Source organism: Erythrolamprus reginae, chromosome 3, assembly GCF_031021105.1.
Source record: "Erythrolamprus reginae isolate rEryReg1 chromosome 3, rEryReg1.hap1, whole genome shotgun sequence".
Taxonomy (NCBI): domain Eukaryota; kingdom Metazoa; phylum Chordata; class Lepidosauria; order Squamata; family Dipsadidae; genus Erythrolamprus; species Erythrolamprus reginae.
The window spans coordinates 2,307,574-2,333,726 of NC_091952.1; the positions used below are offsets into that span (position 1 = coordinate 2,307,574).

The 26,153-nt window shown below is 42.7% G+C and overlaps 1 protein-coding gene across 1 annotated transcript; it reads right to left on the minus strand.

Moving 5' to 3' along the window:
- Positions 1-1,978: 1,978 nt before the first annotated feature.
- Positions 1,979-23,810, minus strand: LOC139163463 (BPI fold-containing family B member 3-like). The gene is made up of 14 exons (XM_070744262.1): positions 23,405-23,810; positions 21,532-21,625; positions 21,273-21,413; positions 19,396-19,459; positions 17,687-17,747; positions 16,422-16,513; positions 14,503-14,685; positions 12,663-12,716; positions 9,812-9,979; positions 7,515-7,582; positions 4,753-4,789; positions 3,743-3,806; positions 3,433-3,509; positions 1,979-2,252 (listed from the first exon to the last, which is right to left on the minus strand). The coding sequence occupies exons 1-14, from the start codon at positions 23,808-23,810 to the stop codon at positions 2,220-2,222; spliced, it is 1,542 nt and encodes a 513-aa protein (XP_070600363.1). The 3' UTR covers positions 1,979-2,219.
- Between the last annotated feature and the right edge of the window lie 2,343 nt (positions 23,811-26,153).

Sequence of the window (26,153 nt, forward strand, 5' to 3'; positions counted from 1 at the left end):
TATTGGATTATTGTTATATGCTGTTTTATTATTGCTGTTAGCCGCCCCGAGTCTTCGGAGAGGGGCGGCATACAAATCCAATAAATAAATAAATAAATAAATAAATAAATAAATAAATAAATAAATAAATAAATGTGTGTTTAAGGATTTAGTACATTGTTGCTTTAAGAGCAGTGAGCTATAAGAGGGAGTTAGCTTGGGGGGAGAATTGATGGAAGAACTACTGTGTGTAGTAAGAATTATGTGTTGTCATGTTGGCTTGTATATATGCATTGAAAAGATTGGTTGATGTATTTGTGAATGACTAGGATTGTTACTGACTACAACATTTGGTAAATGTAAATATTTATATATGCAAGCTATCTGGTCTTGTTATATGTAATATTACTCACATCTCTGGGATATTAGCTGGATATCTGCTACCTCCACATTTTCCTCCGTTTATCCTTTGTAACTTACTCCTTATCATCTAACAGTATTGAGAGAGGCTTATAATATTGTATATGTATTGAGAGTATTGACTGATGTAATTGTGTATGACTAGGATTGTTCTTGACTAAACCAAAGTCAATAAATACACTTCATGTATCTGGTTATCTGCATTACTGCTTGTATCTCTGGTCTATCAACTGGATATCTTCCAGCTCCACATTTCTTCTCTTTAGTTTAGTTTATTAGATTTGTATGCCGCCCCTCTCCGAAGACTCGGGGTGTCTCACAACATAATAGTGATACAATACATTACAAATCTTATAGTAGAGGTTAAATCAATTTAAAATATTAATACATAATAAAATCCCTAACTATACAATCATACACATTCAACCTAATTCATCATACGGTAAGGCCGAAAACATAATAAAAAGTGGGGGGGGGGGTAATTATCCCCACGCCTGGTGACAAAGGTGGGTCTTCAGCATTATATGGAAGGCAAGAAGGGTGGGAGCTGTTCGAATCTCTGGAGGGAGTTGATTCCAGAGGGCCGGGGCCACCACAGAGAAGGCTCTTCCCCTGGATCCTGCCAGCTGACATTGTTTGGTTGATGGGACCCGGAGAAGGCCCACTCTGTGGGACCTAATCAGTCGCTGGGATTCGTGCAGCAGGAGGCGGTCTCGGAGATATTCTGGTCCGATGCCATGTGATATTCTGGTCTGTGCATCCTTGGTAACTCAAGGGTTACTCTGCACACTCCTTAACACTTAACAAGTACTCTAAATGTGGTCTTACTAAGGCTTTATGGAGTGGCATTAGTACTTCCATCGTATGTTTTAGCCTCCAGATGCCTATTTAAAATACTTTCTTTCTTTCTTTCTTTCTTTCTTTCTTTCTTTCTTTCTTTCTTTCTATACATGATATACATGATACTGGTAAGAGAGAAACCTTAGGACAGAGGACAGAAGGCACTCTGGTGTACTTACACAGGCCCCTTACTGACCTCTTAGGAATCTGGAGAGGTCAACAGTGGACAGTCTAAGGGTAAAGTTTTGGGAGTTAGGTGATGATACTACAGAGTCAGGTAGTGAGTTCCATGTATCAACTACTCAGTTACTAAAGTCGTATTTCCTGCAGTCAAGTTTGGTTTACTTTGAGTTTGTATCTGTTGTCTGCTCATGTGTTGTTGTGGTGGAAACTGAAGTAGTCGTTGACAGGAAGGACGTTGTAGCAGATGATTTTATGGGCTGTGCTTAGGTCGTGTTTAAGGTGACATAGTTCTAAGCTTTCTAAACCGAGGATTGTAAATCTGGTTGCGTAGGGGATTCTGTTGCAAGGGGAGGAGGGGAGGGCTCTCCTAGTAAAGTATCTCTGGATATTTTCTAGAGTGTTTATGTCTGAAATGCAGTGTGGATTCCAGACAAATGAGCTGTATTCAAGGATTGGTCTGGTGAAAGTTTTGTATACTCTGGTTATTAGAGTGATATTAACAGAGAAGAAGCTACATAGGATTAGGTCTGAGAGAAGAAACCACAGACAGGCAAACACATTGTAAACACCTTTATTGGGCAAGGAAATGATGGATTCTCAGAGAGGAAGGTAGATCTCTACTATTTTTAGGTACCAGGTTGTCCATGGCGGACAAAAGAAAAAGGAATCTGAATTGGACTGAAGCAACCGAGGGAGAAGTTAGGGTGGTGCTGAGATTCGCTCGCTTCGAGAATGGACAGGAGTTTGAAGGACGAGAGCTCATCCTCCTGCCTTGGAGTCTTCTTCCTCCGGGGGTCTTATTTCAGGATGTTATTGATCACCACCATGTCCTGGAAAGCAGAAAAGTGAGATGCATTCAGAAGCAGTCCAAGAGATCTAAAGTATAGACTCATGGAGGCCAAGGGCTTCTAGGTAGGAGGGCAGCGATGGTGGGATGACTATGGTCTCTGGGACTTCAAGTAGGGGAATCCTATTGGGGAATCCATGACTTCATTCTAGAATATTGAATGAAGGGATTGGTGAAGAGAGGTCAGGCTGGCATGGGCCTTGACCTGAAGAAAATAACTTCCTTCCTTCCTTTCTTCCTTCCTTCCTTCCTTTCTCCTTCCTTCCATTCTCTCTCTCTTTTCTCCCTTTCTTTCTGTCATTCTTTCCTTTCTTCTTTCTCCTTCCTTCCTTCTTTCCTTCCTCCCTTCTCTCCCTCCTTTTCCCACCTTCCCCTTCCTTCCCTTCCTTTTGCCATCTTCCTTCCTTCCTTCCCTCCCTCCCTCCTTCCTTTCTCCTTCCTTCTATTCTTCCTTTATTCATTCATACCTTCCTTCAGTCTGTACCCCTCCTTCCCCTCTCTCTCCTTCCTTCCTTTTGCCATCCTCCTTCCCTCCCTCCCTCTCCCTCTCCTTCCTCCATTTCTTCTTTCTCTTTCCTTCTTTCCTTCCTTCCTTTATTTATCCATACCTTCCTTCTTGCCCTACCCATCCTTCCCCTCCCTCTCCTTCCTTCCTTCCTTTCCAGTATTTTTCCTCTTTCTATATTAAATCAATCCCTTCCTTCCCTCCTTCTCAGTATTTTCCTTCTTTCTGCATTAAATCAATCCCTCCCTCTCTTCCTCCCTCCCTTCCCTCTTTCCCTTCCCTCCCTCCCTCCCAATATTTTCCTTTTCCCCCCATTAAAATCTCTCTCCCTCTCTCCCTCCCCTCCCTCTGTTTCCTTCCTTTCTCCTTCCTTCTATCCTTTCTTCCTTTATTCATTCACACCTTCCTTCCTTCTCTACCCATCCTTCCCCTCCCTCTCTTTCCTTCCTCCTTCCTTCCTTCCTTCCTTCCTTCCTTCCTTCCACATTTAAATCCTAGACTTTGTAAAGTGAAGGTACATTTCCTCCTGGAGGTAGAGATAAAACCATTGCATTTCTTTCTTAGAGGTTCTCAGCAACCAATGACTAACTCCTTGGAGACAATAGCCAGCAGCTCCGGAGAAATGTTTGTTTTAGGATATAAACAATCAGGCTCTTACCTCCAGGGTTTTAACCACCCCGTCGGCAAAGTTCAGGTTGAAAATATTCGGGAGTGGGATTCCGATGTTCAGGCCAACTGAACAGAAGCAACGAAATGACAGAATTAGGTCCCGAATCACAGTTCGGTTTGTTCAAAGCCATGGTGGTGTCACTTACCATGCTTTTTGCAAATTACTGAATGTGTGTCATTTGCACGATAACACTGCTGTGTAAAGTGCGTCACAAATCTGGCCCCCTTCCCTGACAGAGAGCCAGCTCAGCACACCAGGTTTGTCCCAATGCCATTCTCTACAGTAAGAGAAACCCTACCGTTAATCAGAGGCAGGTATCCAATCTGGAGGATGTTTGTGACCCAGGTCGTAAGGGCGTTTTCCTACCAAAAAAGGTGAGAAAGAATTATTATTCCCCTCCTTTGCAAAAGGATTGTGTAATTAGTAGCACACACACACTGCCTTTCAAGCTTTGAACTGCTGAGACACAACACCCCAGCACAACCCTTCCCTCCCCATCTCTCATATAAAAAAATAATAAATAAAAAAATAAATGTAGAATAGAATAGAATAGAGTAGAATAGAATAGTATAATAAAATAAAAAGAATAAAATAAAATAAATAATAAATAAATAAATAAAATAATAAATAAAATAAAATGGAATGGAATAGTAAAAAGAATACAATTAAATAATGAAATTAAAAAAATAAAATAAAATAATAAAATAAAATAAAATGGAATAGAATAATAAAATAAAATAAAATGGAATAGAATAATAAAATTAAAAACAATAGAATAGAATAATAAAATAAAAAGAATAGAATAAAATAATAAAAGAAAAAAGAAAAGAATAAAAAAAGAAAAGAATAAAAGAAAAGAATGAAATGAAATAAAATAAAATACCCCCATAGGGAAACCTACTTATTCAATCAGTGACTCTTCAATGTCACAGCAGCACTTTAAAAAGTGATTTATTTCTTATTCTGTATTTATTATTTCACAAATAACTCAAGGCCCATCCTATTTTCTCCTGAACAAGAACAAACCTGTGAAGTTTGAGATGAGAGGCGGGACTAGAACTCTTTATCTCTTGGTGATTGGCCCAAAATCAGTCAACCAGTTTCCATAGCTAAGGCGGGACTAGAATTCACTGCCTCCTGGTTGATTGGCCCAAAGTCACCCGGTGGCTTTCCTGCCTATGGCAGGATTCGAACTCACTCTCTCTAATAAGAGCCTGGAGATATCCACCCGGGTATTTCTAATTCACCTAATGCATGAAATGATATCTTCTACATGAGCTGCAAGTGCATTACAGGACATAGACTTACATCAAAGGAGCCAACGTCAGAGACACTGACCGAGACGCTGTAGAAAGAAATATGAAAATGAAGACATTTGTAGACACATCGGATACAATAGAATAGAATAGAATTCTTTATTGGCCAGGTGTGATTGGACACACAAGGAATTTGTCTTGGTGCAGATGCTCTCAGTGGACATAAAAGAAAAAGAGACATTTGTCAAGAATCAGGAGGTACAACTCTTAATGATTGTCATAGGGGTCAAATAAGCAATGAGGAAACAATCAATATTAATAAAAATCTTAGGATACAAGCAACAAGTCACAGTCATACAGTCCTAAGTGGGAGGAAATTGGTGATAGGAATGATGAGAAAAAACTAGTAGAAATAGAAGTGCAGACTTAGTAAAAAGTTTGCCAGTGTGAGGGAATTATTTGCTTAGCAGAGTGATGGCATTCAGGAAAAAACTGTTCTTGTGTCTAGTTGTCTTGGTGTGCAGTGCTCTGTAGTGATGTTTTGAGGGTAGGAGTTGAAACAGTTTGTGTCCAGGATGCGAGGGGTCAGTATATAGCTGAATAGGCCACAGAGGTCCATCATGGGGGGTCAAGAGCATCTAACAAGCACATGACAGGCCTCTGCTGTCTGCTATGTCCAGGTCAGGGGTCTACAAACTTGATCAGCTTAAGACTTATGGACTGTAAATCCATAGCTCCGTGTATAAGGTGACCAGATTATAACTTCAGGGGAGAGGGGGGGGCGGATGATGGATGACTGAAAAATCTCTACAGACTTTTACCTCTAGGTTTGTTTTTGCATATTGCTTCCCAGTCCAGCACTTCTATCAATTTATTATCTTTTCCATTTTTGAAAAGCATGAAAACAGTAAGACAAGGGAAGAGAGCAACGTAGATTGCCTCTTCTGCTTTCAGACTGCTTCTTATACTGGAAGCAGCGCTCTTTTCCCCCCAATGCCAGAGATGTGCTTGCTCGGTCTCTTCTCCAACCCTCCTCTCTCTCTCTCTCTCTCTCTCTCTCTCTCTCTCTCTCTCTCTCTCTCACACACACACACTTGCTGTTGGGCATAGTGCAAAGCAACCCGTAGCCTGTACTTTATTCGCTCTGGACTGCCCAGAGCGAATAAACTGTTTCCTTTCTCTGGGCGCTGGAAGGAGAAAGAAAATGCTTTATTCGCTCTGGATGGCTCAGAGCGAACAAAGTGTTTCCTTTCTCTGGGCGCTGGAAGGAGAAAGGAAATGCTTTATTCACTCTGGATGGCTCAGAGCGAACAAAGTGTTTCCTTTCTCTGGGTGCTGGAAGGAGAAAGGAAATGCTTTATTCACTCTGGATGGCTCAGAGCGAACAAAGTGTTTCCTTTCTCTGGGCTCTGGAAGGAGAAAGGAAATGCTTTATTCACTCTGGATGGCTCAGAGCGAACAAAGTGTTTCCTTTCTCTGGCCGCTGGACGGAGAAAGGAAATGCTTTATTCACTCTGGATGGCTCAGAGCGAACAAAGTGTTTCCTTTCTCTGGCCGCTGGAAGGAGAAAGGAAATGCTTTATTCACTCTGGATGGCTCAGAGCGAACAAAGTGTTTCCTTTCTCTGGCCGCTGGAAGGAGAAAGGAAATGCTTTATTCACTCTGGATGGCTCAGAGCGAATAAAGTGTTTCCTTTCTCTGGCCGCTGGAAGGAGAAAGGAAATGCTTTATTCACTCTGGATGGCTCAGAGCGAATAAAACGTTTCCTTTCTCTGGCCGCTGGAAGGAGAAAGGAAATGCTTTACTCACTCTGGATGGCTCAGAGTGAATAAAGTGTTTCCTTTCTCTGGGCACCGGGAGGAGGAAGCTTCTTTCAGCGCCCAGAGAAAGGAAATGCTTTATTCGCTCTGCGCAGTCCAGAGAAAGGAAAATCGGGACTTTTAAAAAACCCTGTGGGACATGGGACAAATTATTAAAAATTGGGACTGCCCTGCCAAAAGTGGGATGCCTGGTCACCTTATCCATGTAGAGTGCATTGCAGTAGCCGAGGCATGAGGTGATAAGAGCATGAGCGACTGTGAGAAGAGACTGTTTGCAGGAGACAATTCATTCCCTTTATTGGTTTGGGACTCTCTGAGATTCCTTGTCAAGTTTTGGAAGATATCTTCCTGGCAGCTCTCCAAGCCAGGTAAGGTCTGAGGCTGTAAATTTACCTTTTGAGATACTTTGCTAGGTGTGAATGAGAAGAGTTCACAGTAACTTAATAAAAAGGGGGGATTTTGACAGAAGGCTTGAGTCAAAAAACTAAGGATTTTTAGGTTTATATGTATTAAAACTAATTAATACTACACTACCAGCAAATAATAGCCAAAGGAAACTTATTCCAACTACACATTTAAACCATAGGTCATATATTAAACCAGCTAAAAAGCCGGCACCCTCCCCTTCTCCCTCTCCCCTTCTCCCCCTCCCCTTCTCCCCCTCCCCTTCTCCCCCTCCCCTTTCTATAACCCCTTTCTCTATTGCATCTTTTCACCATGTCTTTTTTAAATTTCTTTCCTCTTTTTTCTTTTCTTCTGTCTTTGTTTTAGTATGATACATACGATCATGACATTAAGCATTATATGTACCTTTGTTATGTCTTGTTTTTCTTGGATTTTTTTAAAGTATATTTTTAATAAAGATCATTTATATCGAAAAAAAGGGGGGATTTTTTTGTCGGGACAAGGAGTCTGCTTCGTGGTTTGGGAGTGCCAGAACAGGCCCTCTTAGTCCAAAGGTTACAACCCCATCCGTGATTTGGTGTTTGCTTACCTGTCTAAGGCCAAAGAGATGCTCAGCATGGTTCGTGTAATACTGAAGCTTCCGCTCAGGCTGATATTCTGTAATCATAACATCAACTGCATGAATTTGGTCCCTAGCAGTAAACTAACCACATAGAGGATAATAGTAGCTCTTACTCTGGATGGCTTCGTACGCTGATCAAAACAATAAAGGGAACACTTAAACAACACAATATAACTCCAAATAAATCAAACTTGTGTGGAATCAAACTGTCCACTTAGGAAGCAACACTGATTGACAATCAATTTAACAGGTTGTGGGGCACATTCAGCTTTGTACAGAACAAAGGATTCCATGAGAATATTTCATTCATTCAGGTGGGTTCTTGGAGTGTTCCCTTTATTTTTTTGAGCAGTATATTAGCTCCAGAGGAGGAGAACAAAGTCCTCTCTGAGTAATGTTTTCAGTAAGAAGCAGCATTTTCGATTAACCTTCTACAGTGGTACCTCTACTTACGAACTTAATTCGTTCCATGACCAGGTTCTTAAGTTGAAAAGTTCATAAGAAGAAGCATTTTTTCCAATAGGAATTAATGTAAAAGCAAATAATGAATGCGATTGGGGAAACCACAGGGAGAGTGAACGCCCTATTTCCTCCCAGAAGATTCCTAGAGAGGCCTCACGGAGGCTTCTCCCCACCTTTTCTGGCCCTGTTTCCTCCCAGGAGATTCCTAGAGAGGCCCCACAGAGGCTTCTCCCTGCCTTTTCTGGTCCTGTTTCCTCCCAGGAGATTCCTAGGGAGGCCCCGTGGAGGCTTCTCCCCACCTTTTCTGACCCTGTTTCCTCCCAGGATATTCCTAGAGAGGCCTCACGGAGGCTTCTCCCCGCCTTTTCTGGCCCTGTTTCCTCCCATGAGATTCCTAGAGAGGCCTCACGGAGGCTTCTCCCTGCCTTTTCTGGTCCTGTTTCCTCCCAGGAGATTCCTAGAAAGGCCCCACCGAGGCTTCTCCCTGCCTTTTCCGGTTACAGTTTCGGAGGCTTGGGTTTGTAAGTGGAAAATGGTTCTTAAGAAGAGGCAATATATCTTGAACACCCGGTTCTTATCTAGAAAAGTTCGTAAGTAGAGGCGTTCTTAAGTAGAGGTACCACTGTAGTTGCTTTGAAGAAACATTCAAGAACTTGAAATTCTGATACGACTGAATATTTAATTCGCCACTGACAAGGTCATGCTAAGAATAAAAACCCAGCTGACTTGTGCACCTAAGGCAGGATTGGAACTCACAATCTTCTTTCTAGCCAGCTGTCTTATTTATTTATTATTTATTAATAGGATTTATATACCGTCCCTCTCCAAGGACTTGGGGCGGCTCACAACATATAAAAAACAATGCGATACAAATCCAAATCCAATTAATATGAACACATTAATTTAGACTAAAATCCCCATTATTAAAAATCAATCATGCTCACTCAACAACAACATACATGTCATTTATCGACCAGGGGACTAGAGTCTAATGGCCCCTGGTGGTATAGACCCTTACCAAAGGCGAGGAGGGTGGGGGCAGTACAAATCTTCAGGAGGAGCTGATTCCAGAGGGCTGGAGCCCCCACAGAGAAGGCCCTTTCCCTAGGCCAAACGACATTGTCTAGCCAATGGGACCTGGAGAAGGCCGACTCTGTTGGACCTGATTGGTTGCTGGGATTCATGTGGCAGTAGGCCAAACTGTTTCTCTTCCTTACAACTTCCTTGTCCCTACAACTTACTACTGACTTACTACTGTCTGCCTTTTGTAGACCCCGTGCCCTTAGTCAGAGACCTTGGCTTACCCCTTTGTATTTAGTGATCCCTTCCAATATCTACTCAATTAGTACCTACCCAGCCCCAAAACTCCCCAACATCACCTACTCGGAGAGTAGAAAGCTTCATTTCTCTGCCACCCACAACTCAGCTCAACCAGAAGGAAGCCATCCAAGTAACAGGTAAAACCACATCTTCACTCCTCCAATGAATGGTCTCTTTGGAAGACGGAAGAGTGGAGTACGCAGCTCCTACAGGCTGGCGCTCTGTGAAAGCCCCATTGTTCTTAGAGAGAGCTTGCCAAGGAGTAGAAAACTTACTTCTGATAAGGCAGCAGGGTTTAGAAGCCGCAAAGACCCAGTGGCTGCAACAGCTATTCTTATCAGGGATAAAAAGTAAACCGGTAGTAATTAGAGATGAGAAAATCGAGATATTCAAAACTTGGAAGTTTCAAGGCTCGAGGCTTGTAAATTTGAACCACCTGACTAGTAGCGTCAGAAAAACCTGTTGCTTCTCTTCTTACTCACCGCATTCACGGTAAAGAGTGGGATGAGGCTAGAGTTGGACTGAGAGAGAATTTGGAGGGCAGCACCCAACATGATCTTGGCCTTCCCATTTTGCAACGACACAACTGGAACACCGCTGACTCTAATCTTGACCACCAAGGGCAGATCCTCTGTCCCAAGAGGAGACAGCTGTGGACAATCAGACAGAAGGAATGGTTAGGACCCAGCAAGAGAGGCAGAAAATAGCAATAGCAATAGCATTTAGACTTATATACCACTTCACAGTGCTTTGACAGCCCTCTCTAAGTGGTTTACAGAATCAGCCTGTTGCCCCCCACAATCTGGGTCCTCATTTTATCCAGGAAGGAAGGAAGGAGAGGGGGAGGGAGGGAAAGAAGGAAGGAAGAAATAGCAATAGTATTTAGACTTATATACTACTTCCTAGTGCTTTTACAGCCCTCTCTAAGTGACAGAATCAGTATATTGCCCACAACAATCTGGGTTTTCATTTTACCCATGAAGGAAGGAAGGAATTAAGTAAGTAAGGAAGGAAGGAAGGAAGGAAGGAAGGAAGGAAGGAAGGAAGGAAGATGAAGAGAGGGGGAAGGAAGGAAGGGAGGGAGGAGGGAGGGAGGGAGGGAAGGAAGGAATCGCAATAGCATTTAGGCTTATATACAACTTCACAGTGCTTTTACAGCCCTTGCTAAGCGGTTGACAGAATCAGCATATTTCCCCCAACAATCTGGGTCCTCATTTGACCCACCTGGGAAGGATGGAAGGCTGAGTCAACCTGGAGCTAGTGGTGAGATTTGAACTGCTAGCAATTAGCTGAAGTAGCCTGCAATGCTTCACTCTAACCACTGCGCCACCCTGGCTCTTCAACCCCTGGACATTATCCCAAAGGTGCTCCTCCCCCGCCTCCATAAAGGGCAACTGGACTTTCTTGGTGTACCATATTTTTTTAGTATAAAACTCACCTTATTATTGGGGGAGAAAAAATAGGGGGGGAAATTTGCCTATCGGGTATTCATCTGGCTATCTAGTCCTTAGTCTGGTCAGCTTGCGCACATTATTCTATCCCCTGGTTGGGGTTGAAAAAAAACCTTCTATGGAGAGAGTAACAATGAAAACAAGCCTGCAAGCAGGTAAGAGCTGGGAAAATTGTTAGCACTTCATTGGGACTGAAAAAAACATTTTTGGAGGGAGCAGCAATGAAAATAAGACTGCAAGCCAGGAAGAGCCAGGAAGATAGTTAGCACCTCATTAGAGCTGGAAAAAAACATATTGGGAGCAAATGGAGGGAGCAGCGATGAAAAAAGCCTGCAAAGACTTAAGGCTGGAAAAAAAAACTTCTTTGGAGTAGCAATGAAAAAATCCTGCAAGCTAGGAAGATCTTTAGCACCTCGTTAGGGCTGAAAAAATCCCTGTTGGCAGGAGTAGCAATAAAAACAAGCCTGCAAAGACTTAAGGCTGGGAAAAAAACCTTCGGAGTAGCAATGAAAAAATCCTGCAAGCTGGGAAGATCTTTAGCACCTCGTTAGAGCTGAAAAAAACTTTTTTGGAGGGAGTAGCAAAGAAAACAAGCCTGCAAGCCAGAACTGAAAAGATCATTAGCACCTTGTAAGGGCTGGGAAAAAAAGCTTCAAAAAAGCCGCACTGTTTTCCTCCCTAAAAGAGGCTGAAAATTTAGGTGCCCTAACCAGGTGCTAATGATCTTCCCAGCTCTCGTCTTGCAGGTTCTTTCATTGTTACTGTCTGCAAAGAATGTTTTCCAAACCCTAAGTCTTTGCCATGAGTTTTTTTTCCATTGCTCTACTTGCCTCGACTGTGTCTTTCCAGGTGTTAATGATGTTCCCAGCTCTTTAATGGCTTGCAAGCTCTTTCATTGTTACTCTCTCAGAATAAAGTTTTTTTAAAGCCCCAACCAGGGGATAAAATAATGTGCTGAAACTGACCAGACTAAGGATGCTGGCCAGATGAATACCTGGTATGCAGGTTCTTTCCCCTATTTTCCTCCCAAAAAACTAAGGTGCATCTTATACTCTGAAATATATGGTATATAGATGCCCATTTTCTAACCAACTCTGGGCAGCTTCCAACCACAAGTTTAAAAAAGCATTAAAGCCATAACTCTAAACCAAAACACATGTGACCTATGACTATGCTTCACACTTATGACCGTTGCAGCATGTCCATGATCACTTTATTTATTTGATTGATTGATTGATTGATTGATTTATAAGCTGCCCAACTCCTTCTGTACTCTGATCAAAATTCTGACCCTTGGCAACTGATTTATATTTATATAAATATATTTACATTTATGACAGTCACAGTGTCCCAATAGTTAAGCAATATTCTTTTTAAAAAAATACTTTATTTATAAATATACAGAAAGAGGAAAGGGGAAGTGGGGAAGGAGGGAGGGATGAACAGAAAAAAAAGGGAAAATAAAAGGGAAGGTGGAGAAGGGAAATACACAGTCAAAAGGTTTGGATAAGTGGTAACATTATACATTGTAAGTTATGAATCATAGCACATATATTTCTTAATAAGTTAAGCAATATTCTGTCAAGCAAAGTCAATGGGGAAGCCAGATTTACTTAAAAAACCACATGATTGACTTAACATTTGCAGTCATTCGCTTAACCACTGGGGCAAGTAGGGCCACTAAATGGCACAATACTCACTTAACATCTGACTCGCTTAACAAGGGAAAATTTGGGCTCAATTGTGGTCATAAGTCGAAGAATACTTTACAAGCAGCCAAAAAAACCCCAGTGGGCCCTAAGTCAAATTTCTGACCTTATCCCAGAGCTTAGAGGAAATAAAGCCAATTATGATTGTGGGATCTTTTGTGGAAAGTTTTTACCTCGGGCAGCACAGACCGAAGAGCCGATGTTGTCATTGGAACGGATCCACCGAGCTAGAAGACACAACAAGGACATAGGATCGTTAGACAACCACAACTCCTTAAATGCCTTATTTGCAGCTGACCCAATGGCCTGGAGCCCTTGATTTGAGGGTGTACCATCGAGATCAAGTCTTTTGATAGGTAGAACTAGGAATTACCCATCTGGACATTCAGTTGAAGATACTTTCTCTTCCGTTCGTGGTCACCAAGAGTTGCCATTAGAAAAAAGGAACAATTGAAAAAGGAAATGGCCTAAAGACCAAAGGAAAAGGCCAATGATACAGCTGAGAGGTGTCTAAGGGTTTTCCTTGGTGGAAAGCGAAGGATATTGTTCTGCCCCAGTGATGAGCCCTCCAAGAAATAGGTCCACACACGGAATTGACAAGTTTTAAGCGTATAATTTCTAATAGTTTACTAGCAAAAGCTTTAACTGTATAAAAGCAAGAAAATCGGTCCGTTGCTGTAGTGGCTGTCAATTAAAATCTCGGACAGAAAGCCAAAACTCCCCAAATAGTTTTCTTTCATGCAGTCTGTCAGTATTATGTACTGCACCAGTTGTGTTTGTCGATATATGAACTAACCAGCAATGTATGTTTGGAGAAATTGGTATAATGTTATTTTAAGGGCTAGGGCTGCAATTAGCCATAAAAGGGAGACAGATGTGTTGCTCTGTGGCTGTTCGTGGTGGCCATTGCGGTTAGTCTTGCTAATGCTTGCTATTGCTGTGTGCTAAATTATTGCTGTGTGCTAAGTATCGCTGTGTCTATATGTTGCTGTGTGATAACTTATTGCTTTGTGCTATGTATTGCTGTGTGTTAAATATTGGTCTATGTATTGTGATATTATGTAGAACTGTATAATATTAATGGTTAGCTGCTGTGCGTATAGAACTGTATATGATTGCTTGAATTGGATATGTATGTAGCTGTCTATTTATTGATTAATCTATTGTATACATTGCAAATAATATTTATGCTCTTACTTATTGATCTGTGTTATTGACATAGTTTTCAGTTTCTTAATTTGTAAAAGAAATAGCCCACAAGCACGATTGGATTGTCCATGTCTCATATTCCAACATTGACGTCCTCAATCACTTGTCACAAGATTCACCCTTAAATATCCAAAAGGCGTGACCAAGTGTTCTAGAGATCTATTCATGCAGAGACTTCCTCTTGCTCAGCCACTCCTGCCTTCTGACATTCCTGCACACTCTGGCATCAAGAAGAGTCTCCTCCTCTTCTCCCGAGTCACTCATGGGCACCTCTGGAGGTGCAACAAGTCACCTCCAGAGGTGCCCATGCCTCTGACCCCACAGGTCACCCCCAGAGGTTTCAGCCTCTGACCTCACATCCTCTCTGACCTCTTCACTATCAGACTCAGGTACCAAGTACACTGGCCTAGGAGACCAACGCACACCTGTCTCTCAATCCTCAGAATCTGTGATCAGTTGAATGGGATGCAGATGGGCCACAACAGGTATGATAAAATAGAATGACCCAGATATCTCTGCCCCACCAATAAATTCCCTTTTCATGACCTTGAAATCCCTTCATTTGGCGTAGAGTCGGGGCAACTGGATGGAGCCAAGCATTGACTGACCAGATTCCCTTCCTGATGCCTGTACAGAGTTCACAGCAGATATGTTTTCTCTGATAGAGAAACATCTGCTGCTACCTACAATTTTCAACTTCCAAATGGGAGGAGAGAGTCTTCCCCACTAGCCACTACTCCTCTCATATCTATGGTCCATAAATAGGGGCCGTAAATAGCTTAGTTTCTTCTCAAGATGGCTCACCGCCAGTGCAGTAAGGTCCACGTTGAATCCTCCTTTTGATACCAGCATCTGGAGCACTGAGGAAAGGAGGCCAATGGGAAGCATCAGCTGAGAAGTACCATCCTTCGCTGGAAGCAGAGGCAAAGAGGCGTTTTGTGCTCCAGGGAAATCCACAGGTTGCCCGTTGAGGTCGGTCATCATAAGCTGGAAAAGGATCAAAGGCCAAGAGAGAGTTTATTGGAGAGCACAAAACTGAGTGTAGATAAGAGGCTGCACAACCCACAAATGCATAATGGGTGGGTGGGTGGGTGGAGCTCAGAAGGGACCCTCCCTGGGGTCATCTGTCAGCCCTCAGATGGAGAGTCAACATCCCCCAGATCTGGGGATGGCTGATGAGGAAGAGGAGGAAGGGCTGGGTCCAGTGCCTCATGATCACACTTCCAAGTGAGATTTTGCAAAATCTCGTGAGAGAACGTGCGCACAGGGACGCAATTTCGATGATTTTTTTTTTGTTCCATGCATGTGCAGAAGCAAAAAGTTGGCCAAAATCGTACACGTGAGCGCATCCATCACAAGATTTTGCTTCTTGTTCATGCCAGAAGCAAAATCCTGCTGGGATGCAAGCGCGCATAGGCTGGAACTGTGGATCTGTGCACGCAGCATTATTTTCACTACTGGTGCGCAGTGTAGACCATCAGTAATAGGCAGTCAATTTTTTTACTGGCACACAGTGGGTGTGGCTTATTTTGTGGGTGTGGATTGATGGTCATGTGACTGGGTAGGAGTGGCTTGCTGGTCATGTGATCAGGTGGGAATGGCTTGAACGATCATCATCGTTCAAGTGAACTGTTAAGTCCTTGACTTACAATCTCAACAGTGTCGCTCTCTGGGGTGACAATTTGCTTCATGTTTCCCACGCTCTCCTTCCTAGGTGCCCCCCCTACTTCAGGTTGGGTAGCTAGGTGAACGGGTGCTGCCAGAAGCATAAATGCTGCCAGTGCCGTTTCCACTCACACCTTCTGCTTGCACCTCAGGTGGGAGGTGGCTGCGTGAAGCTGGAGGGGAGCCGGGCAGGAGAGAGGGAAGCTCGTCCAAGGCCAGGAAGGAGGAAAGAGGAAAAAAGCAAGGAGCGCAGACGCAGCAGCAGCAGCAGGGGAAAAAAGGAGAGCTGAGCCGAGACCAGTAATCCAGGAAGTGACAGCCGCCAATCAGCTGGAGCTGTGCAAGCATCTTCATTTCTGCCGGTGGAGCTGCGTTCCACCCCATCCTGCCTGCTGCCCACCCCTGTGGCCCATACCAGGTAGGAACCCGATGCTGACCCTGACTCCCAAACCTCCTCCTCCTCCTCTGATTTGGCTGCTGGAGGGGCCAGCAGCCAACAGGCCACAACAGTATTTCACAAAACATGATTGACTGGGGAAGTTAGATGCCTTCCATTAATACCAGGGTTGTTGTATTAATGTGGGCTTAATTTTGTAGGTTAAGACATGTTCAACAGTGCAACCTATCTATAGTGTTAAACTATCTCAGAATTTTTAATTTTAATTTTTAATTCAGTTTCAATTTTCAATTGGATTTGGTTTTTTTCTGAAATTCTGACACACGTTTGCCAAAAAGCAAATCTCGCTAGGTTTTATTTTCAGGGAAACTGTCGGAGAAGGAGTGGCAGAAACTGCAGGCGGCATCAAAAGAGACACCAGCCCAGAATCCCTCTGTAGTCACAAACAAGGTAAAGCCAACCCTCCCTTGAATTCCATGGATCCTGATCTAATTCTGAGCAAAGACCAACCGTTCATTGAGAAGATTCCTAGACAGAGACGGTTTGGAAATAAATGACTTCATTTGAACATATCGTGGGCCCAATCAAAATTGGTCTAAGATTGCAATTGGAGGAAGCCATGCATGGGAAGTGTTGGAAGCAAGTTGGAAACAGGACTTACATTCAGATTCAGAACAATGTGTTGGTCCTGGAACAGTGGTAAGCCAGCCAAAGTATAATGCAGTTTTCCAAGCAGGCCGAATGGACAGACACCTGTCAGGGGTGAAGCAAAAAAGGACTGAGAGAGGGAAAAACACAACCTCCCCAGGGCTTTTGAGAAGTCTCCTAGAGCAGTGTTTCCCAACCATGGGAACTCGAAGATATCTGGACTTCAACTCCCAGAATTCCCCAGCCATGATTTGCTGGCTGGGGTATTCTGGGAGTTGAAGTCCAAATATCTTCAAGTTGCCAAGGTTGGGAAACACTGTCCTAGAGGGCCAGTGCTGCAAATTTCTCCAGCTGCAAGAACATAGCTAGTCCTCAACTTACAACCAACCATTAAGTTTCTAGGGTCCATCACATCACAAGATTTAAAATGGGCACCTAATATCAAAAACGTCATCAAAATAGCACAACTCAGGAAGCTCCAACTGCTCAAGGAGCCGCTTCTCCAGTTCTACAGAGAAATCATTGAGTCTGTCATCTGCATTTCTATCACTGTCTGGTTCAGTTCTGCAACCCAACAGGTCTGATATAGACTTCAGAGGAGAATCAGAACTGCAGAAAAAGCTATTGCTACCAACCTGCCTTCCACTGAGGACCTGTAGACTGCATGAGTCAAAATTAACTTAACAACTGTTTTGCTTAGTGATGGAAATTTGGGGCTCAATGGATTGGCTACTGTCAGTATCTGTAAGTATGTTCTTTCCCTGGTATTGGTGCACCTCAACTTTGGAGACTCTGTACCATTTGTTTGAAAGGGTTCAGGGCCTCCTGCTTGAGGAGGGGGTTGGACTAGAGGACCTCAAGGCTCTCTTTGAACTCAGCCTGTTACAATTAATGAGCAGAATGGCTTTCCTCCAGAAGTTGTAGTTTCTTCATCACTGGAGGTTTTTTTTAAAAAAACTCATTTGTCTGGAATGGTACAGGGTCTCCTGCTAGACAGGGGGTTGGACTAGAAGACCTCCAAGGTCCCTTCCAACTCTGTGGATGTTCTATGATGTTCTGTGTCCAAGGGATTTTTTTTTGTGTGGGGCCATATATAGTAAGGCTTCGCAATTACAGGACTGTACATGCCAGAGCAATTCTACTTTGCACAATTCTACTTGATGGAGACATCTTCTAAGCTACTTCCCTGATGGTCAAACATACGGTGGGTGGCTCCTGAAAAATAAAAATTAAAATAACCAAAGCAGAATACATCCCAAGCATAAGAGCAATCCTTACTATTGACTGTGCCGAGAACAGTGTTGAGGAGGTTCAGGACAACATCGACAACTGGACACAGCTGTAGCAGAGAAGAAAACATAGGGGGAGAATCAAAATCAATTATCAGTACTGCTTTGTAAAGCTGTAATAAGGCCACATCTGGAATCCTGCATCCAGTTTTGTTTACCACATAACAAAAAAGATGTTGAGAAGAGCAACTATGATGATTAAAAGCCTGGAGAGTGTTGTGAGTGGTCCACATCCAGCTCAACTGGTCATGGATTTTGAGGACCAGGAGATGGATGAGTACTGGCATCGCAGGCCAGTGGTCTTGTCACCCGAGTTTGAGAATCAGAGTGAAGGGGAGTTGGAAACTGGGGAACCACCAGAGACTGCAGAACCCCCAATTATGGTATTGTCTGACTATGGGGACTTTGAGGATCAGGACCCCCTATTAGATGCAAGGATAAGAAGGATGAGAGTGAGACATGAATATCACACAAGAAGGGGTTCTTGGCATTAAATAGATCTATGGGATATTTGGCCACACCTTGGCAGTATATAAGGACAGGCTGGTGGGAAAGGGGGCGTAGCAGACAATGTTCCCCATCATGGAGGAAGGCGCCACGGAGCTAAGAGACTTCTTCTGCCTCCACAGACTTCGATTCCTGCCTGTTTAAACTCTCTGGACTGATAGTGTAGTTAAAAACCAAAGACCCATTGTTAGTGGAGATTTATGACTCTAGCTGGCCGGCATCGTGGACTATCCTTATTTCCTGCTAATTGGGGAAATCCAGCCAGCATGACATTCCTTCTGTTAACCCTTGTATTGCAGAAATTGTGTTACCAATAGACTTTGCCTACGGGTACTTTTGAAAACAACGTGTGTGTGTCTTTATTTCTGATAATGGATCCACCCAGACAGAACAGAGACTAAAATGTATGAAGAATGGTGGCAGGATTTGGGTCTGGCTAGTCTAGAGAAAAGAAGGATGGAGAAGCACGACAGCAGTGCTTCAGTATTTGAGGGGCTGACCTGAAGAAGAGGGGGTCAAATTATTCTCCAAAACATCTGAAGGAAGGACAAGAAACAAGGGATGGAAACTCATCAAGTGAGAGCAATCAACCAATGGAAAAGAAATTGCCTTTGGAGGATGTGGAAGCCCCAACACTTGAGACTTTCAAGAGGAGATTGGATTGCCATTTGTCTGAAATGGTGCAGAGACTCCTGCTTGAGTTGGGGGCTGGACTAGATGACCTACAGGGCCCCTTCCAACTCTAGTAATCTAATCTAATCAAGGAGAGAAGCAACCTGGAATTAAGGAGAAACTTACTAACAGTGAAGAACAATCAACTAGTGGAACAGAAGTTGCCTTCAGAAGTTGTAGAGTCGCAGAGGCACAGTGGTTAGAGTGCAGCACTGCAGGCTACTTCTGCTAACTGCTAGCTGTAGTTCAGCAGTTCAAATCTCACCCCTGGCTCAAGATTGATTCAGCCTTCCATCCTTCCAAGGTGGGTCAAATGAAAACCCAAATTGTTGGGGGCAAGAGGCTGATTCTGTAACTACTTAGAGAGGGCTGTAAAGCTCTAGGAAGCAGTATAAATGCTATTGCTATGTCTTGTCCCTGTGAGGCTGTTCTGGTGTGGCCCTCTGTGGCTGCTGGTCCAGATTGTGCATTTGTGTTCATTGAAGCTACGATATTAAAAAATTTGGTTGGAAAACTCACCAAACCAGGGATGACTTCATTCAAAAGAGAACTCAAAACGTTGTCCAAGGACAATGGAAGGAACCTGTAAAAAAAATGAGTGGAATTATTAAAAATTATTAAAATTTCATTTTTGCTCTATCATTCTTTGCCGCATGAAAGATTCTGTCAGTCCACAGTCAAGCTTCGTTCTAGGAAAAGAGGTCTTCAAACTTGGCAACTTTAAGGCTTGTGGACTTTAATTCCCAGAATTCCCCAGCCAGCAAAGCTTAAAGTTGCCAAGTTTGGGGACCTCTGTTCTAGGACAACACAGCTTCTTACTACAGGAAGTCCTTGAGTTATGACTGCAATTGAGCCCAAAATTGTTGTCGGTCGCTAAGTGAGTCAGTGGTGGATTGCTACCGGTATCCCCCAGTTTGGGTGAACTAGTGGTGGCCGCAGTGGGAGGCTCCGCCCAACCTCATCACCAAAAAACAGGGACAAGGCTTGGATCACACCATTGGGGCTGCTGCCTTGATTTACTTTTAAAAACCACCCTCTCTCTGAAGGCCTTCTCTGACTGGTCCAATGATTTTTGCCAAATTCTGCTTTTCTGTCTAATGGTGGCTGGGAAGTCTATGATTTGTAGTCTCTCTACCCATCTGGAGGGTGACTGTTCTGTCCCAGCACCGAGCCTCCCAGAAATCAGATGCACACCACCGGTCTGACTAATAAAATATTTAATTATGTGTGGAAAGTATTTGCAGTTAAAGTCTTTTAGAAAAGAAATGAAAGTCTATTCAGGGCTTAACTGTGCTGATTATAAAATCTTATCAGTTGGCTAGAGTCCCAGAAAGAGATAATCATAGCAATAATTACCAAGTGAAACAAGATTCAGAAGCGGAGTCATTCAGAAGTTGGCTGGAAGCCTGGAGCTCCTCAGAAAGCCAAGAATGGTGATTCTTTTAAACACAAGCTGAACAAATGAGCAAAACTAGATTCCTAGGATGATCTCCGTTGTTCTCTGCACCGAAGCATCACATGACACAGTCATAAATAGTCTTAAATAGGCCCACTAGTCAGCAGTGCTACTCAAAAGTAAACCTCCTTCTGAGCAACCGCTCATGCCTCCTAGAGGCCCTGCGCACCTTAGCATCAAGCAGAGGCTCCTCCTCTTCTCCTGAGTCACTCATCTCAGGAGGTGCAGAAGGACCTGATTGCTCTTCGGCCTCTGATACCACGTCCTCTTAGCTGTCAGTCTCAGGTGCCAGGAACAAAGGATGCCTCCATTGTCTCTGCGGTTCTGGATCCATCACTAATTGTGCAGATTGCGAGTGGGCCACAACAGTGACGTTGCTCCATAGACTGACCTCATTGGACAGTTTAGCATCCCTGATCCATCCATTCAAAAGCTGTCCTCACACATACACGTTACGTGCCTGTGTGGCCTACTGGTTAATACTACTTACGGGACTGCCTTCTGCTGCATGAATCCCAGCAACCGGTTAGAGTCAGCCTTCTACAACTAGACAATGTCGCTTGGTGGGACCTAGGGGAAGAGCCTTCTCTGTAGGGGCCCCGGCCCTCTGGAATCAGCTCCCCCTGGAGATTCGTACTGCCCCCCCTTCTCACTTTTGTAAGTGTCTAAATGCTCACCTATGCCGCCAAGGTTGTGGTTATTAGATTCTGCTCCTTGGCCGAGGAATGTATAGTGTGTTTGTTGATTGAATGGTTATGTATGTATTTTAATTGGTTCTTTAGTTTTTTTAGTTGTAACTGAATTTTAATTATTTAGATTTTGATATATATTGTCTTTTTTATATGTTGTAAGCCACCCCGAGTCCTCGGAGAGAGGTGGCACATAAATTCAATAAAATTTAAACTTAAACTTAAATTATTTGTGATGTACAAAGACTCACCCAGACAAGATCTTAATGCCACCAAGATTGGTCTTGCAATTCTCAACGAGAAGTCTGGGAGATCCCCTCGTGTCCTGAACCAGTCGGGCGTTGGCTGTGATGTTCACGCTTACCAGGAGAGTCAATGGCCCCCCCAGGACCCTGAAAGAATCCCCCCCAAAAAATAGAGATGATGCTGTTTATTGGACCAACAACCAAAAGTTTCCCAAGGAATCTTCCAGTTCAGAGAGAGTGCTAGCATATGCACATGTGCCCACACCCATTCCCTCTCCCCACATTCATGCGCACCCCTTCACGCTGCCTCCTGCGCACAATCCCAGCCCCCTGTGCATCTACAAAAGCCACACTAAAGCCTGGGAGAAATAGCCAAGCGAGCAAACCAGAAGTTTGGAAAAACAGACTTCCGGTTTGCCCATTGTGCTGTTTTTCACACTCTGGAGGCTTCAAGGAAGCTTCTTGAAGCCCCGCAGGGCGAAAAACACCACAACAGGCAACCAGGAGGTCTGTTTTTCTGAACTTCTAGTTTGCCCACTGGGCAGTTATTTGCACTTCCCTGAAGCCTCCAGAGGGTGAAACAGCTTTCTCCAAGGCTGAAAATCAGCTAGCCAGTGCACGTATAAGTGCTGGAGCTGACATAGGGTAACACCTCGCATGCCCTCTAATATGGCTCCATGTGCCACTTGTGGCATGCATGCCATAGGTTTGCCATCACTGATCTAGAAGTTCAAGAACATTTGGCTAAGGATTCCTTCTTCAATTCTAGCCCCAGAGAAAGTTTGACAAGCTCAAAATCCAAAATTAAGGGTTAGGGTTAGGGTTAGGGGTAGGGGTAGCATTAGGGGTAGGGGTAGATTTGAAGGTGAAACTCCAGGATCCCTGACCAATACTTTCGAGTGATCTTCCTTCTTTAATTTCCTGAACTTGATGGAATTCTTAGGGCTCCTTAGAGTCTTCTAACTCTTATTTTTAAGAGTTATTTTTTAAGAGATTAGGCAGCATGTAAGTCAAATAAATTAAATTAAATTTACAAAATCAAATCCTAATTTACTATTTGGAAATAGTAATGGAACACAGATAATCATAAGATCTCAGTTTCCTGAAAATCCTATGGATTTTACTTTTGAATCAACCATGGTTGAAAGTGAGGAAGCTTCTCATGATAGCAGCAGTTCCTGGGGAATAAACCAGGCAAGATGGTGGAGGGAGTGTTGTCATTCAAGTGTTGCATCTTTATGTGTCCAACAACAAGGCACTTACAAAAGGGGCAAAGCTTGGATTGTAATGGCCATCTCAATTGTTTTAACTAACTACAACGCCCAAGTCAATGGTTTCTCTTTCTCTACAAAATGGCTACTTCTACTCTACTCTACCCTTCCCTACCATACCCTACCATACCCTAGCCTACTCTACTCTACTCTATCTCCGACTGCATCAGAACTAAAGCTGGAAGGAAGAAGGACACTAGGAAATGCTACCTGTGGAAATGTCAGTCAAGAAAGGTAGCAAGATTTGCTAGTTCCCAAGGAAGCCAACTCACGTGTTGCCCCTGAGGGCTATTTTGGTGTAAATGTTCAATCCAAGTCCAACTGGAAAAAGCTTCAAGGTCACTTTAGGAAGGACTATATCCACAAGCTTCAACCTGGAGTTAAAAGTAAGCTTCATGGTTATGAACAAAAACGAAATGTCAGCATTCCAAATAGCATCCAAAATTAAGTCAGAGTCCGAGGCAAAGTATTCCTCCAAGTTCCAATTTATTAGCAGAGCCATGTTGGCAGATCTGTGTGAAACCAGAATCTGAAGTCTCAGGGGTTTCTCCAACCAGTTTAAAATTCAAGCCCATGTTCCCACACCCACAAGTTTATCACGTTGACCAGTCTGGTTCTGCCAACGTGTCCGCTACTCCCATCAACTTCTGGGCAGGTGCTGAACAAAGGATGACCTTGTGCATCTATTATTATTATTATTATTATTATTATTATTATTATTATTATTCCTCCCACTCCCAACCCCTGGTCCATGGTATGTCTGCAACTTTCTATTATGTTGGAGTCTTCTGTTAAATCAAGTCAAGAACTGAAGATCTATTATTTAACATCAAGCCTTGGTATAAAGTCTGACAATAGGTAACTCACCCCAGGAGACCTCCACGTCCAAGGGCACCAGGAAGAAGTCCTCCATTTGGACCACCAAGGACACCACCAAGAAGTCCTCCATTTTGACCTCCAAGAACACCATTAAGAAGTCCTCCATTTTGGCCTCCAAGAACACCGTTAAGAAGTCCTCCATTTTGGCCTCCAAGAACACCATTAAGAAGTCCTCCATTTTGGCCTCCAAGAACACCATTAAGAAGTCCTCCATTTTGGCCTCCAAGAACACCGTTAAGAAGTCCTCCATTTTGGCCTCCAAGAACACCATTAAGAAGTCCTCCATTTTGGCCTCCAAGAACACCGTTAAGAAGTCCTCCATTTTGGCCTCCAAGAACACCATCAAGAAGTCCTCCATTTTGGCCTCCAAGAACACCATTAAGAGGTCCTCCATTTTGGCCTCCACTCAACCCTCCTAGGAGGTCATCTTTGGTCAGGACATTTGAGAGTACTATAGAGGGTTGAGAGCAGGAGATAAATGAAATTTAAACTCAGTGTTCTATCTCAGTACTGAGCCCCAATAATCAGATGCACACCAATTGTCTAACTAATAAAATGATTTAATATTTACAAAAGTCTCAGTCTTGTAAGAATCTTTTAAGTATCTTTTTCAATGGGAGAAGCAAATCTAGCAAAGTCTTATCAGTTGGCCAAAATCCCAGAGAGAAGATAAACACAATCATAATTATCAAGTAAAGCAAGAGTTCCAAGGTGTAGTGCTCACAAATTACCTGGAAGACCGAAGTTCATTAGCAAAGCCAAGAATAGGCTCTTTTGAAACACAAACTGAATTTAATAGTCAAAACAGGATGTTTCAGAAATGAATGATGTTGTTCTCTGCAACAAGGTGGGGCATGCCTCGCCCTTAAATAGTGTGAGGGCATGACCCAATAGTCAGTACTACTCATGAGTCAATCTCCTCCTAGCCAACCACTCATGTCTCCTAGATGCCCTACAAACTCTGGCATCCAGGGTTTTCACTTCTCACCCAAGAAATTTTTTCAGGTGTATGAGAAGTGAAACCAGGGGTGAATATCCAGCAGGTTTTAACAGGTTTTGGAGAACAGGTAGCGGAAATTTTGAATAGTTCAGAAAAGCGGCAGACACTACCTGTGGCTGGCCCCAGAATGGGGAGGAAAGGGGGATTTTGTAATATATCCTTCCCCTTCCACGCCCAACAAGCTACACCATACCCAACAAGCCACGGCCACAGAACTGGTACTAAAAAAAATTGGACTTCACCCCTGAGTAAAAACGTTTTCAAAGAAAAAAAACCCCAGATGACAAAAAAAGGAAATTGTGCTAGCACTGGATAACAATATAATACAGATTCAAGATGTTTAATTATATAAAGGCTAATGTGTTTTGCTATAGAGCTAGGGAATTTTAAGGTGTTATTAGATAAGGAAATTTTAGATAGATAGATAGATAGATAGATAGATAGATAGATAGATAGATAGATAGATAGATAGATAGATAGATAGATAATGAAATATTAGCTTCTGATTTTTTTAAAATACGGAGTTAGTTTAAATAATGGAAAATGAGGATAAGACTGGTTTAAGTGGAAAATGAAATTTATGATGCTCTTCAAAATGTTTTATACTATACGAGAAGAAAATGGTATATATTGTAATTTCTAGTCATTGATGCTGTGTTTACTATTTATCTATGTTTTATTGTATGGTGGAAGGAAAAAAATTATACCCCAAAAAATGAAAAGGAAAAAAAACCCACCAGAAAGCCCAGTTTTCTTTTGGAAACAGCACCATTTTTCAAAGTTAGTTTTAGTATTAATATTGTGTTGCATTCTATTGTATTATCATTAGTATTGCATACTAATAACTGTTCAGGAGTTAAATGCTTCAGGACACATCCATGGAATCTCTTCTCCAAGTTCCCCCAGTTTTGGGCTTATTTATTTATTTATTTATTTATTTATTTATTATTTCGATGTCTTTGTTTTGTCAAGTACATATTGGAGGTATGTAAAGATATAATGATATTTATATACATGATACTAGTAACAAGAAAAAAGAAGAAGAAACATTAGATATAATAATATTCATCTACATGATGCTAGTAAAAAAAATAAAAGAAACATTGGGACAGGGGACGGATGGCACGCTGGTGCACTTATTGACCTCTTAGGAATCAGGAGAGGTCAACAGTGGATAGTCTAAGGGTAAAGGTTTGGGGGTTAGGAGATGATACTACTGAGTCTGGTAGTGAGTTCCAGGCATCAACTACTCGGTTACAAAAGTTGTATTTCCTGCAGTCGAGTTTGAAGCAGTTTTATTATTATTATTATTATTATTATTATTATTATTATTATTATTATTATTATTATTATTATTATTATTAATTAGATTTGTATGCCGCCCCTCTCCGAAGACTCGGGGCGGCTCACAAAAGCAATAAAAACAATATAACAGTGCAACAAATCTAATATTAAAAAAGATATAAAACCCTATCATTATTTTAAAAACCAAACAGCAACATTCATACCAAACACAAAACAAAGTATAAAATATAGCCTGGGGGAAAAGTATCTCAACCCCCCCAAGCCTGGCGGTATAAGTGAGTCTTAAGTAGTTTACGAAAGACAGGAAGGGTGGGGGCAGTTCTAATCTCCGGGGGAGTTGGTTCCAGAGGGACGGGGCTGCCACAGAGAAGGCTCTTCCCCTGGGGCCTGCCAAATGACATTGTTTAGTCGACGGGACCCGGAGAAGGCCAA